The sequence below is a fragment of the Rana temporaria genome, chromosome 2, assembly GCF_905171775.1.
Source record: "Rana temporaria chromosome 2, aRanTem1.1, whole genome shotgun sequence".
Classification (NCBI taxonomy): Eukaryota; Metazoa; Chordata; class Amphibia; order Anura; family Ranidae; genus Rana; species Rana temporaria.
In genome coordinates, this window is record NC_053490.1 from 465341015 (window position 1) to 465355953 (window position 14939).

The following is a 14939-nucleotide window of genomic DNA, read 5'->3' on the forward strand; positions in this document are numbered from 1 at the left end:
TTCACATCGGTATTTCAACACATTGCACTGATGTGCATTTTTTCAATGGGTTGCATTGATTTGCAGGTTTTTTATTTTTGTTAAAAGCGGAAGCCAAAAATACATTTTCATTTTATTTTCCTGAACATTTGTTGCAGTATGCTGTGACAAAATGCAATGTGTTGCATGTGAAGGCAACGTGTTCCAGTTTCATCCAATGCACACCGTTACAACTTTTTTTTTTATTTACAATCAGGATTGCTTTGTAGTCAAGTTATCAGAATACAAAAAAAAAAAAAAAATTGTAATGATCAGAACAAATAACAACCAGGTGACATGGTATCATAGCATTAAGGCAGGGCTCGACAAATCCAGGTCGCCATGGCGACTAGAAATAGAGTCCTGGCGACTTGGCTTTGTGAGGTGGCGCCATCTGGTGGTGAGTCGTTGGTATTATAAGTTATTACCACCAGATGTGTAAGCTGGCGCCATCTGGTGGTGGCCGTTGGTATTACAAGTTAAGCATTACAAGTTAAAGGGGTGGTTCCACCTAAAACTCATTTCTAACAATATATTCGTAAGACCCGTTACACTGCGGGTAGGCTGGCTTCTTTTTTTTTTTTCCCCCGTACATACCGAGATCTCGGGGTCTCGTCCCTAGGCGGTGGGCGTTCCTATTTGATTGACGTTCCTCGGACGGGCGCATACGTGACGTCACGACTTTCCGAAAGAAGCCGAACGTCGCCCGCGCAGGTGCCGTATAGAGCCGACTCTATACGGCGCCTGCGCGGCGACGTTCGGCTTCTTTCGGAAAGTCGTGACGTCACGTATGCGCCCGTCCGAGGAACGTCAATCAAATAGGAACGCCCACCGCCTAGGGACGAGACCCCGAGATCTCGGTATGTACGGGGAAAAAAAAAAAAAGAAGCCAGCCTACCCGCAGTGTAACGGGTCTTACGAATATATTGTTAGAAATTAGTTTTAGGTGGAACCACCCCTTTAAACAGCAATTCTAATGTTATTTTTCACTATTTTCACTGCCATCTTCTTCCCTCTAATTAGAACCCCCAAACATTATATATATTTTTTATCTTAACACCCTAGAGAATAAAATGGCGATCGTTGCAATACTCTGTCACGCCGTATTTGCGCAGCGGTCTTACAAGCGCACTTTTTTTGTGAAAAAATTACACTTTTTTTTAATTAAAAAATAAGACAACAGTAAAGTTATCCCCATTTTTTTTTTTTTTATATTATGAAAGATAATGTTATGCCGAGTAAATTCATACCCAACATGTCACGCTTCAAAATTGCGTCCGCTCGTGAAATGCCGACAAACTTTTACCCTTTAAATTCTTCGTAGGTGACGTTTAAAAAAAATCTACAGGTTGCATGTTTTGAGTTACAGAGGAGGTCTAGGGCTAGAATTATTGCTCTCGCTCTACCAATCGCGGCGATACCTCACATGTGTGGTTTGAACACAGTTTACATATGCGGGCACTGCTCGCGTATGTGTTCGCTTCTGCGCGCAAGCTCGTCGGGACGGGGTGCGTTTTCTGGCTCCTAAGTTTTTTATCTGGCTCCTAGATTCCAAGCAAATTTGTCAACCCCTGCATTAAGGAGATACACATTAAAGGTATAAAGTAAAACATCCAGTTGCATTCCAGAGAGAGAGAGGTGTAAACAACATAGTAATAGGGAAATCCTACCACAGTGCCCTCAGAATAAAGTAAGATTACTGTACTCTAGAAGGGGAGCGAGGGACAATGTAAGAAGGGGGGGGGGACTAAAGTCAGGGCGAGTCAGTAGGACATCACCATCCACCTGTCAGGGTGCACTCATTGGAAAGTTCACGGCTGCCACACCTTGTCATACTTCCAAGGACAGCCACAACTAATGTATATTAGTATGTAAAGAGTTAGCAAAGCATCAATCATGGCTTCATAGGACAACAATGTGGGAGATGACTAGTTACAAAGTATCTTTTTTTGGGCAAAGTAGGAGATTAACAGTTTGCTGTGTTGAGATCTGAGCATCATCAGGAGTGCCCAGCAGGGTCAGTATCGGGGGCACAGGGATCTCTACCTGGAGTTGAGTATTGACAAGCTCAAAAATATCAGACCAAAAAACGATGTTCTTAGGGCACTCCCAGAACAAACTGTATGGAAGAAAGTACCCAGCTGCGTCCAACAACGGTGGCATTGGGGGTCCCAGTCAGGATATATCCTTTGTAACCTTATTGGGGTAAAGTATACACGGTGCAAAAATTGTGTTTGAATCAGGAGGACATCACCAACCTGGGGCAATTTTTTTTAAGGCAATCCTCCCAGTCTACGTTGGGTATATCCCGTTTCCATGTATCCTATAGTCTCTCAATTTTAGGAGAATCAGTAACAAGTAAGGTCCCATATAATGCAGAGAGTGGCTTCTCTAAAACCCTCAGGGATGGTAGCTCAACTGAATGCAACTGTAGGAGAGGCTGAGCAGGGAATTGTGCTCTGGCAGCATGCCTCAACTGGGCATATCGGAAAAAAACATCCAACCTGGAAATTGGAACACTGAGCCAGCTGGGTAAAGGTCTGTAGCGTGCCCAGGCATAATGTCCCAGAGTGTTCTTACAAGATATCTTGCCCAGACTTAAGGGTTTGGAACCGATCGAAAACCTAGGGTTACCTTATAGATACAGTTGACCAGCATTCCCTACGCAGGAACCAATCCCGAGCAGCCTCCCAAACTCACAACGTTGGCCTAGTTGGCCCCGGTACATCATTGTATGCTCTTCCTCCTCTATACACTAGGTTTTCTAAGTGTGATAAGGAGCCCATATAGGCAGCCTCAACACCGACCGCAGCATTAGAGCGCGAGCCCTCAAACCATCAGTCACCAACACCGCAGCTCAGTAGTACACTTAGAAATTGGGTAAGGGTAAGGCCAATCCCCTGAGTTGCACCGAGAGGGGCAGGGTTGATTTAGCTAGCTGAGAAAGGGGCACTATTCCAGATAAAAGAACTCACACTAAGGTCCACTTCACACCATCACAACTCAACAGAGCTTATTGGAAACAATCAGTTCTCGTTGCATTCAACAACACAGGCCAATGGAGCCCAGGGCATGTGGTGTAAGGGATGGTGATCTGACAACATGAATGTTACAACTTTTTTTTGTACTTTAAAAGTTAGGTTGCTCTATACCATATTGGCCAAGAAGGAAAAATCATACAATTATTTACCTCCTCTTCTTCCCGTTTCCTGGCTGCTTCCTCCTTTTCTTTTCTCAATCTGAATTCTTCTTGAGCTTTCTGCTCTCGAAGAAGCCATTCTTCATGCAACCTCTGCCTGTATGCGCAATAAAATCAAGCCACAACAGTTACAGTTAACACACCAAACATTTACGGTTAATCGTGAGGACACAGCTAGTTAGCAAGTTATTTGGAGCTCATCTAAAAATAGTAACTGCCAAATAAAACAACAATTTAGAACACATATGTTTGATATAATGTCACAGACCTTTCAATCACATACTGGGTGTAATCAAACTCTTCATCATACTCTTCATTATACTCATTATCTTCTTCAGCAGAGACATGACCTTCTTTCTTCTCTTCTGCCAAACAGAAATGTATCATGTTATAGAACTTTAGGATCTTTATTCCTGTTTAAATTAGGTCTAAAAGCTGGGAGTCCTGCTTTAACCACTTGACGACCGAGGACGTTCATGGACGTCCTCGACTTTGTGCGGTGATACCTGAATGATGCCTGCAGCTACAGGTATCATTCAGATATCACCGTCTTTAGCTGCCAATTCTCTGCACGATAAGAATGATCATAGTGGCAGTTCCGCCGCTTGATCGTTCTTATAGGCAGCGGGAGGGGACGTCCCCATCCGGTGCTTCTCCAAGCTCTCCCGTGCCATCGGGTTCCCGGAGAGCGAATCGGCCGGCGCTGGCTGGGATACATAGAGATGACTGGTGACCAGATGGTTATAACGTCACGCCCGGAACCCGGAAGTAAACAAAGCCGCAATCGCGGCTGTCAGTCATGAGATGGGTGAATTTTTTTTCACAATCTCATGCTTGTAAGCCTGGAGGAGAGATGTGGGGTCTTATTGATCCCACATCTCTCCATAAAGAGGACCTGTCACAGTGATTCCTATTACAAGGGATGTTTACATCCCTTGTAATAGGAATAAAAGTGAAAAAAAAAAAAAAAAGTGTAAAAATTAAAAAAAAAATGAAGTAAAATAAAAACACCCTGTAGCTCACGTTTAGAAGCGAACACGCATGCAAGTCCAGCCCACATATGTAAACGCCGTTTAAACCCCACATGTGAGGCATCGTCGCGTGTGTTAGAGCGCGTGCAACAATTCTAGCACTAGACCTCCTCTGTAACTCGAAAACAGTAACCTGTAAAAAAATTAAAATCGTCGTCTATGGAGATTTTTAAGTACCAAAGTTTGGCGCCATTCCATGAGTGTGCGCAATTTTAAAAGCATGACATGTTAGGTATCTAGTGGAAAAATGGATATTACCGCGCTTATCAAAGGAGGGGAAACAGAGAGGGGAAGAAAGGGGGAGGGGAAATGAAAGTGATGAGAAGTGGAGGTACAGCTGCGGCACTGGAAGGTGTATCAAACCATAAGCAATTGAAAATGGGGAGGGTAGTGCTGCGCTAATCAGTGGTGAATGGATAAGTGAATAAACAGGTGGGGGAGGGGAATGAAAGTAGGTGTAATTGAAATGAGGAGCAATATAGCCCAAATGGCATCAGCATAAAAATAAATATAAATGATCAGTGAACAATAACAGTAATGGTGCAAATCATATAACTACACAGGTTCCTCTTAATGTGATGAAATACACTATAAGTAATGGTGCAAAAAAAATTTTCAGGTAACTGTGCTAAGTGACACTCCTATACTGGTGATAAACAGTCCATCAACAGAGTTTGAAAAATATTAGCAAAAAATATAAGTAAAATTTCAAAAGTCCAAGAAAGCAAAAGTGCAAGTGTAGGTCCGCAATATGGAGTGAGAGGGAAATGGGTATCCAGTGATCCTTTTAGGGTAAGTAAGGATGTCCCCTTACCTTACTGCTGTAAGGTAACAGCATATAGATCCAACCACATTAGATGGTTCACTCGATGGGCTCTGATCCAACAACGGCAGGTCCTCCTTGGGGTTCTCGTCCCAGATTGGTCAGTTTCTCGCCCCAAAGAAATAAAGCATCGATGGTGTGATACCGTTTTAAAAATTTTAATTCTCAAAGAAAATAGACAGGGGTACTCACATAATCCAAAATACAATTGAGCATGTAAAAAAGAGGGGCAATCTGTCGCCAACGTCACCTCCGATACCTCTCAGTGGACTCATGCGCATTCGTCACTATCATGTGACTTCCTCCTGAGGAAGTCACATGATAGTGACGAATGCGCATGAGTCCACTGAGAGGTATCGGAGGTGACGTTGGCGACAGATTGCCCCTCTTTTTTACATGCTCAATTGTATTTTGGATTATGTGAGTACCCCTGTCTATTTTCTTTGAGAATTAAAATTTTTAAAACGGTATCACACCATCGATGCTTTATTTCTTTGGGGCGAGAAACTGACCAATCTGGGACGAGAACCCCAAGGAGGACCTGCCGTTGTTGGATCAGAGCCCATCGAGTGAACCATCTAATGTGGTTGGATCTATATGCTGTTACCTTACAGCAGTAAGGTAAGGGGACATCCTTACTTACCCTAAAAGGATCACTGGATACCCATTTCCCTCTCACTCCATATTGCGGACCTACACTTGCACTTTTGCTTTCTTGGACTTTTGAAATTTTACTTATATTTTTTGCTAATATTTTTCAAACTCTGTTGATGGACTGTTTATCACCAGTATAGGAGTGTCACTTAGCACAGTTACCTGAAAATTTTTTTTGCACCATTACTTATAGTGTATTTCATCACATTAAGAGGAACCTGTGTAGTTATATGATTTGCACCATTACTGTTATTGTTCACTGATCATTTATATTTATTTTTATGCTGATGCCATTTGGGCTATATTGCTCCTCATTTCAATTACACCTACTTTCATTCCCCTCCCCCACCTGTTTATTCACTTATCCATTCACCACTGATTAGCGCAGCACTACCCTCCCCATTTTCAATGTTAGGTATCTATTTACTCTGCGTAACATCATCTTTCACATTATACAAAAAAAAAAAATTGGGCTAACTTTATTGTTTTGTTATTTTTTTAATTCATGAAACCGTTTTTTTTCCCCCAAAAAGTGTTTGAAAAATTATTGCGCAAATACTGTGTGAGAAAAAAAAGTTGCAATGACCGCCATTTTATTCCCTAGGGTGTCTGCTAAATAAATAATATACATACATACTAGGGTTGTCCAGATACCGATACCAGTATCGGTATCGGTATCGATACCGAGTATTTGCGGGAGTACTCGTACTAATACCCCCGATACCTAAATAGAATACTTTCCCCCCCCTTTCCCCCCCCCGCCGCTGCATCGCGCTGCCGCATCGAGGGACATGGCTAGAGGGACATTGCTGCATATGTGAGGGACATGGCTGCATATGTGAGGGACATGGCTAGAGGGACATGGCTGCATATGTGAGGGACATGGCTAGAGGGACATTGCTGCATATGTGAGGGACATGGCTAGGAGGGACATTGCTGCATATGTGAGGGACATGGCTAGAGGGACATTGCTGCATATGTGAGGGACATGGCTGCATATGTGAGGGACATGGCTAGAGGGACATGGCTGCATATGTGAGGGACATGGCTAGAGGGACATTGCTGCATATGTGAGGGACATGGCTGCATATGTGAGGGACATGGCTAGAGGGACATGGCTGCATATGTGAGGGACATGGCTAGGAGGGACATTGCTGCATATGTGAGGGACATGGCTAGAGGGACATGGCTGCATATGTGAGGGACATGGCTAGGAGGGACATTGCTGCATATGTGAGGGACATGGCTAGAGGGACATTGCTGCATATGTGAGGGACATGGCTAGAGGGACATTGCTGCATATGTGAGGGACATGGCTAGAGGAACATGGCTGCATATGTGAGGGACATGGCTGCATATGTGAGGGACATGGCTAGAGGGACATGGCTGCATATGTGAGGGACATGGCTGCATATGTGAGGGACATGGCTGCATCTGTGGGGGACATGGCTGCATATGGGGGGGACATGGCTGCATTTGGGGACACATTTAAAAAAAGTATCGGTATTCGGTATCGGCGACTACTTGAAAAAAAGTATCGGTACTTGTACTCGGTCCTAAAAAAGTGGTATCGGGACAACCCTAATACATACATACATACAGCTCCCAGGCCTTTCAGGGGAGAAATGCCTGACCGTCTGTTCATACAATGTATGAACAGCGATCAGTAATTTCCCCAAGTCAGTCCCACCCCGCCTACAGTTAGAACACACCCAGGGAACATACTTTACCCCTTCCCTGTCAGTGGCATTTTTATAGTAATCCAATGCATTTTTATAGCACTGATCGCTATAAAAATGACATCGGTCCCAAAAATGTGTCAAAAGTGTCCGCTATAATGTCGCAGTACCGAAAAAAAAAAAAAAAAAAAAAAAAAAAAAAACCGCTGATCGCCGCCATTACTAGTAAATAATTTTTTTTTTTTATAAAAATGCCATAAAACTACCCCCCATTTTGTAAACGCTATAACTTTTGCACAAACCAAACGCTTATTGATATTTTTTTTTTACGAAAAATATGTAGAAGAATACGTATCGGCCTAAACTGAGGAAAAAAATACTGTATTTATCGGCGTATAACGCGCACTTTTTTTCTCCTTAAAATCAGGGGGAAATCGTGGGTGCACGATATACGCCGATACTGTTGCAGCAGTGTTTGTTTTTTTAATTAGACGCTGAGCACCGCAGCCTAGAGCCGAGCGTATTGTGCGCTCGACTACACCTGCAGCCATGCGAGAGGAGCCGTACAAACAGGTAATCCGGCTCCTCTCTCGAGATCTATCAAAAAAAAAAAAACGTGGCAAAATCCACACACTGCATCTCCAGATCTTGTCTTAAAGATTAAGTTCACTTTAACCTTCTCACTACCGGCCGCCGTCAAGGTGGCACGATACTTCTCTTGTTCTGAGAGGACGTCATATGACGTCCTAGTTTTTCAGAGCCACTAGGGGGCACGCAAAGAAAAGGCTGCCTGCTCACAGTTTGTTAATGTTATACTTTAGTTCACCTTTAAAGGGGTTTTCCACCCATTTTTTAAGTTTATTAAAAGTCAGCAGCTACAAAAAGTGTAGCTGCTGGCTTTTAATAAACTGACACTTACCTGCTCCAGCGTTCCAGCGACGCGGCGGCCGGGGCTCCGCTCCTCTCCCCCCCCTCCCCGGCCGGCGTCTTCATTGTCACTGTGGGCACCCGGCCGTGACAGCTATTGGCTTTACGGCCGGGCACCCACTGCGCATGCGCGGCGCAGCCCGGCGCTGTTTGATTGGACAGGCGATCGCCTAGGACCTGTCACATGTCCTAGGCGATCGCCTACAGGGAGGAGCTGCCAAAAGGCGATTAAGCTTAATCGCCTTTGCAGCCCCTCAGCGGAAGGAGGAAGTGGGACAGGAAGTCCCCTTCTCCTGAAGCCCCCACTCGCCCCCCCCCAAAAAAATTATGTGGCATGTAAGGGGGCGAGGAGTGGGATAAGAGGAAGTTCAATTTTAAGGTGGAACTCCTCTTTAAATTAGTGGAAATTAAAATTTTCATTAGAAGTACAAAGCTTTCAAATTACAAACCTGCTTCTCTTAATTTAGCAAGAGCCTGTCTTTTCTTCCTTCGCTTTTCCTTCTTTAGAAGAGCTCTGCTTTGTTTGTGGCTGAAATAAAGAGAAATTATTAAAATAAAATTAAGTAAAAATAAACTCAGTCCCTGTGTTTATTAAATGTCCATGAACACTTAAATGATGGGGCTATGAATAAAATCTGTATAACATGGTACTAATTGGGCTGGAACACCATCTGTCATCAAAGGGTGCGCTGCCACATAATGTGAAGGAACAGCCATATTGCTCTTTTTCTGAATTCTAACATAGCTACACAACTTTTGGAGCCATAGGCAGATCTCAAAATGTTTGAAATATTTTAACGTTATGTGTATGTATAGACAAAACTATTTTTATTCATTTTGGGTAGAGGGGTAAAGGGTTAAAACCCCTGCCATGTCATTTTCTGCTGCCTGTCTACATTTCTGCTCACTTCCTGTCCCAGAAGTGCAACAGGAAGTTACAAAAAACAAAATGGGAGAGGAATTTCCTTCTTAGTTGTCACTGATACAGCTGTCCCCATTAGACATTTTTCCTCCACTACTTCTTCTGGGGAGGAAGCTAAAATCTTGGATTTTCCCTTTACCTTCTTTCTCATCGGCAATGATTATCATGATAAATAAAAGGGTAAATCCAGAGCAATAAAAACCTCACAGAGGGTCTGGAGCTGCAAGTATAAAGTACCTTTTCCCCGGGATGCACAATTTAAAAAATATATTTTGGTGCACCTCTAGCAGACATGTTACAGGAGATGGTCAGACTGTACACATGACACAAGAGATCAATGCAGCCTCACCAGTGCCTGTAAGATGTACAAGTGCAACGGATCAAAAAACGTGCAGTTCTTATCATTCCTCAGATCAGAGTCACGGATCACCACCATATATAGTCCCCACTGTAATGTCCACATCCCCCCCCCCCCCCCACTGTATATACGATTGTCTGCTTGCTTAGCCTTACCACTACAGAATAGAACCACATAAGCAGGCAGATCCACGAGCAGTTGAGGCGGGTGATGATGATGTCAGCGTGCCGCTCTAGGGGAGCTCACCTAGGCCGAAGCCGCGGCCTTTCCTATGGCCAGGGCAGTGGAGCTCAATCCGTTGATCGCATGGTGTGCCGATCCGAATATGGTGACCCGTTCGGATCAGGGGTCAATGACGATCCGTTGCACCACTAGTCAGATGTAGCCAGCCAGTGCCCGGATCAGAGTGGCAATCTCCTGCTGTGTGCTCCCTTAACCCATGCTGAGGAAGTCCCGCTCATGGGATGTAACGCGTACAGAGGGTAGGAGCTACGCAGAACGTCACCCACGACCGCCGCAGATTGCAGACAGATGGTTTTACATACTGATGTATGCTGTTATGCTGACACTCGGCACACCGAGTGTCCTTACATGCGAGTGCAACTTTTTTATTGTTCCGTTTTTAATAAAAGAAATCCAATCGGAGAGCACTAGATTTTCCCCTTTCTTTTCAATTATATGGTGGTATCCCTGTTGGAAAGTCATTGGGTTTGGATCTGTGGTGCTAAATCCCATCCATCCGTTTCCTATGGAGGCTGTCAGCTGTTAATACAAACAGATATGCTTTGCGATCCGCAAGGGTCTAAGCTCTGAGGTGAGAGGCCATCTTTCACTGGTGGTGGATATTATATGGTGTCATCCCTTCACTTTTCACTCTGGAATTTATTTTCGTTGGACTGACTGTGGATTTATTTATTTATGGTTTTTCCTCACATGGACACTGTTTTTCTTATTATATACACTAGCATTATGTATCTTTTCACTTTATTTATATATTTATTTTTGTTTTATTGCGCTGCACTGTTTATTATATAATCTCCTGCTGTGTCACAGGGCTGGATTTGAATTTCTCGGCTACAGTAACAATGTCCCGCCTCCTGTGTAATGTCACACCGATTCAACAATTCAGCTCTGTGACACCGGGAGATCGCCGCTCTGCGACGATGGCTGACACCCCCGCAATGTGTGGCACCTGGGGCGGACCTCGTCCTCTTTTTGGTGCCATTATCGGCACCGTTTCTTCTTTCAGCCACATCCCGAAAACAGTTTTTGTCCGACATGTTTTGCCAGCCAAAAATTCGGCGCACCACTAGTGGAAACATGTTTTGTAAACGCGTCAAATGTGCTTCATACTTGCAGTGCCATTATTTCTAGTATAAACTTTTTATTTTGGAAACAGTGGAGAGGGATTAGAAAACCTGTCAGGTTTTTATTGCTCTCCGTTTCCCCCTTAGGGGGATTCACACTCTCGGGTTCTTTTGTTGCCTTTATCACTAAAAGTTAAAGAAAATCCCAGAGCAAAGACCTGGAGTAGAAATAAATGGGTAATATCCCAATGGGGACACTAGTTCTAAGGTCCCTGGTAACAACCAGGAATTCCCTCACTTTGGAGGGATTTCCTCTCACTTCCTGTTTTGGCTGTGGGACAGGAAGTGAAGGGAAAGCACCTCAATGAGATACAGACAGCAAAAAAAATAAAAAAATTGCCCTTAGGTCTTCTTAGACCTTGCCCTTATGTCAACTGCAATGGAACCCCAAAGGCCAGTAGCAGTTTTGATATAGCCACTAGATGTAGTGACTTGCCAATTACCAATAGGATTTTCATGGTAGTCTCTGTGCTAAGGAGCGCTAACATCACCATCTCAGCTCCACCTCAGATCTTCAGGCATTAGATTCTCATACGAAGCATGCAAAGTTTACAATAGGGTTTGCGCGTCTATGAATATCGAATACCGCCACTGATCTGACATTAGGCGGAGCTTAGGTAGTAACGCGAGTGGCTGTGTAGGGCTAATTCACACACTGTGTGGAGACAGAAGTTGCACTGTAGAACAGATGTCACTGCAAGGACACACAGGAAACAATTGTTTTCTATGTGTCCCATTCACACTGCAACACAGCCTATTGTTATGCTGCACCGTGCTGTGATTAAATGCAGACATTTTAAAGCAGTGCACCTTGCTGAATCACACTACTGTACATTGCCATGATAGGAGTGTACATTTTGTACACTTCAAATAAAATTTGTACGAAATAGGGGGTAAAAAAAAAAAGGGGGGGGGAGCCATGTGATGCACTGAATTGCTGAACACCGCCCACTACTGCAGTGGTAAAGAACTCTGACAGCTCTCCATTCCAATGTGAATTCCCTAATTCAGATCAAGCCTACTGCTGTGTGACCCAGTTCCTAGCAGAGTGACGAAATGTCATCAGCACACCAAGGATCCTCAAAAGGGTCCAAAGCGTTATTTTCGTGATCACATAGTGAACATACAGCAAACTAGTTCCTAGCAGCCCACGGACCAGTACCGGTGGCCAGGGGGTTGGGTGTAAAGGAAAGATGTGTATACTGACCTAATCTAAGGGTGCTTTGGTCGGGTCAGGTGATCTTCCCAGCTTCAACATAGGACAGCAGACAATGGATGCCCCATAGTAAGTCTACAGGTGACATCGGCCAGGCTTTGCAGCCATTGTCTGCGATCTCTCCTCCTCCCTGAGGCCAGCCGCTGGGGAGATCACATGACCAGACCAAAGCGCCCTTAGATTAGGTAAATATTGATATCTTCCTTCACAGGGTAGTCAGTATATGGCTTAGAATGGGGGTGGGAGCAGGTTTGAGCTTCGCCAGGTGTGGACCCGTAAATATTCAGTCTCAGAGACTGCAGACACACAACAGACTATAGTAAGAGACTACAAGCATGGTACAAGAGATCGTCAGAGACTGCAGACATGCTGCACTATAAAGAGGAGATTGTCTCCCATGTTTGAGAAGCAAGATCTTTCATTCTATGAACAGTGTAGGACCCACTACCAGGCTTAGCACTATATATCCACATGGTGTAACCAAATCCCCGGGTTCGGGCGCTTTAAATAGTCTTGCAAGATTTAATGTCAGTTTAGTATGTGTGCTCTGTGATCTATTTTGTTCTGTTTACGGTCTTATAGCAGCACCATCTTGAATGTAAACACATTTTAAGGGTGTGTGCCCCTCCCCCCCCCAGTCTGTTTTTAAATTGCAGAATATAGTCAGAGGCTGCCGCCGCCCCGCAAAAGCCGCTCAGAGGCTGCCGCCGCCCCGCAGGAGCCGCTCAGAGGCTGCCGCCGCCCCGCAGGAGCCGCTCAGAGGCTGCCGCCGCCCCGCAGGAGCCGCTCAGAGGCTGCCGCCAAGCCGCAGGAGCCGCTCAGAGGCTGCCGCCAAGCCGCAGGAGCCGCTCAGAGGCTGCCGCCAAGCCGCAGGAGCCGCTCAGAGGCTGCCGCCAACCCGCAGGAGCCGCTCAGAGGCTGCCGCCAACCCGCAGGAGCCGCTCAGAGGCTGCCGCCAACCCGCAGGAGCCGCTCAGAGGCTGCCGCCAACCCGCAGGAGCCGCTCAGAGGCTGCCGCCAACCCGCAGGAGCCGCTCAGAGGCTGCCGCCAAGCCGCAGGAGCCGCTCAGAGGCTGCCGCCAACCCGCAGGAGCCGCTCAGAGGCTGCCGCCAACCCGCAGGAGCCGCTCAGAGGCTGCCGCCAACCCGCAGGAGCCGCTCAGAGGCTGCCGCCAACCCGCAGGAGCCGCTCAGAGGCTGCCGCCAACCCGCAGGAGCCGCTCAGAGGCTGCCGCCAAGCCGCAGGAGCCGCTCAGAGGCTGCCGCCAAGCCGCAGGAGCCGCTCAGAGGCTGCCGCCAACCCGCAGGAGCCGCTCAGAGGCTGCCGCCAACCCGCAGGAGCCGCTCAGAGGCTGCCGCCAAGCCGCAGGAGCCGCTCAGAGGCTGCCGCCAACCCGCAGGAGCCGCTCAGAGGCTGCCGCCAACCCGCAGGAGCCGCTCAGAGGCTGCCGCCAACCCGCAGGAGCCGCTCAGAGGCTGCCGCCAACCCGCAGGAGCCGCTCAGAGGCTGCCGCCAACCCGCAGGAGACGCTCAGAGGCTGCCGCCAACCCGCAGGAGACGCTCAGAGGCTGCCGCCAACCCGCAGGAGCCGCTCAGAGGCTGCCGCCGCCCCGCAAGGGCCGCTCAGAGGCTGCCGCCAAGCCGCAGGAGCCGCTCAGAGGCTGCCGCCAACCCGCAGGAGCCGCTCAGAGGCTGCCGCCAACCCGCAGGAGCCGCTCAGAGGCTGCCGCCAACCCGCAGGAGCCGCTCAGAGGCTGCCGCCAACCCGCAGGAGCCGCTCAGAGGCTGCCGCCAAGCCGCAGGAGCCGCTCAGAGGCTGCCGCCAACCCGCAGGAGCCGCTCAGAGGCTGCCGCCAAGCCGCAGGAGCCGCTCAGAGGCTGCCGCCAAGCCGCAGGAGCCGCTCAGAGGCTGCCGCCAACCCGCAGGAGCCGCTCAGAGGCTGCCGCCAACCCGCAGGAGCCGCTCAGAGGCTGCCGCCAACCCGCAGGAGCCGCTCAGAGGCTGCCGCCAACCCGCAGGAGCCGCTCAGAGGCTGCCGCCAACCCGCAGGAGACGCTCAGAGGCTGCCGCCAACCCGCAGGAGCCGCTCAGAGGCTGCCGCCGCCCCGCAAGGGCCGCTCAGAGGCTGCCGCTGCCCCGCAAGAGCCGCTCAGAGGCTGCAGAACAGTGTCAGGGACTGTCTGAGACAGAAAACATGCCTCAAGAGACTGTAATTGAATGAAGACACATGACACTGCAATAGGGAAACCCCAGAGTAGTGTCTGTAGGGGGCCCTGAGGGCCACGGTTTGGTCACTAGGGCCTGCCATGAAGCAGCAGCCTTCCTCCACATATGGAATATTTCCTATTACAATGGAGTACTCTGCCACCTGCTCTATCCCCGCACACAATATGACAGCAGCATGTGTAGAAGAAGACTTGTAGGCTTGTTGTGTATACAGGTCGGGGCCTTCACCCGGCTCACAGCTCTCTCCTGTCTGATGTCCTCATACACCCTGCTACTCCTTCGTATGATTCTCCCACCTCTCATACATACTCGTATACATAATGTCATACACGCTTCATTTCTATCGAATATACACACTCCGCGCTCTTACCTCACCCGATCCTCTTCAGTGGCCAACACACCGGGGGCCGCCATCTTTGTTTAGCTCCCAGCAGCGCACAGCAACTACGGAAGCCGAATGTCAGCCTGTCTAGTGAGACGTCAGTGCGGAATCATGTGATCCCGAGATCATAGAATG

At 47.4% G+C, this 14939-nt stretch overlaps 1 protein-coding gene across 1 annotated transcript; it reads right to left on the reverse strand.

Moving 5' to 3' along the window:
• Positions 1 to 2304: 2304 nt before the first annotated feature.
• On the reverse strand, positions 2305 to 14935 carry ZRSR2 (zinc finger CCCH-type, RNA binding motif and serine/arginine rich 2). The gene is made up of 4 exons (XM_040338661.1): positions 14793 to 14935; positions 8781 to 8860; positions 3486 to 3582; positions 2305 to 3314 (listed from the first exon to the last, which is right to left on the reverse strand). The coding sequence occupies exons 1-4, from the start codon at positions 14834 to 14836 to the stop codon at positions 3155 to 3157; spliced, it is 381 nt and encodes a 126-aa protein (XP_040194595.1). The 5' UTR covers positions 14837 to 14935; the 3' UTR covers positions 2305 to 3154.
• Positions 14936 to 14939: the final 4 nt, after the last annotated feature.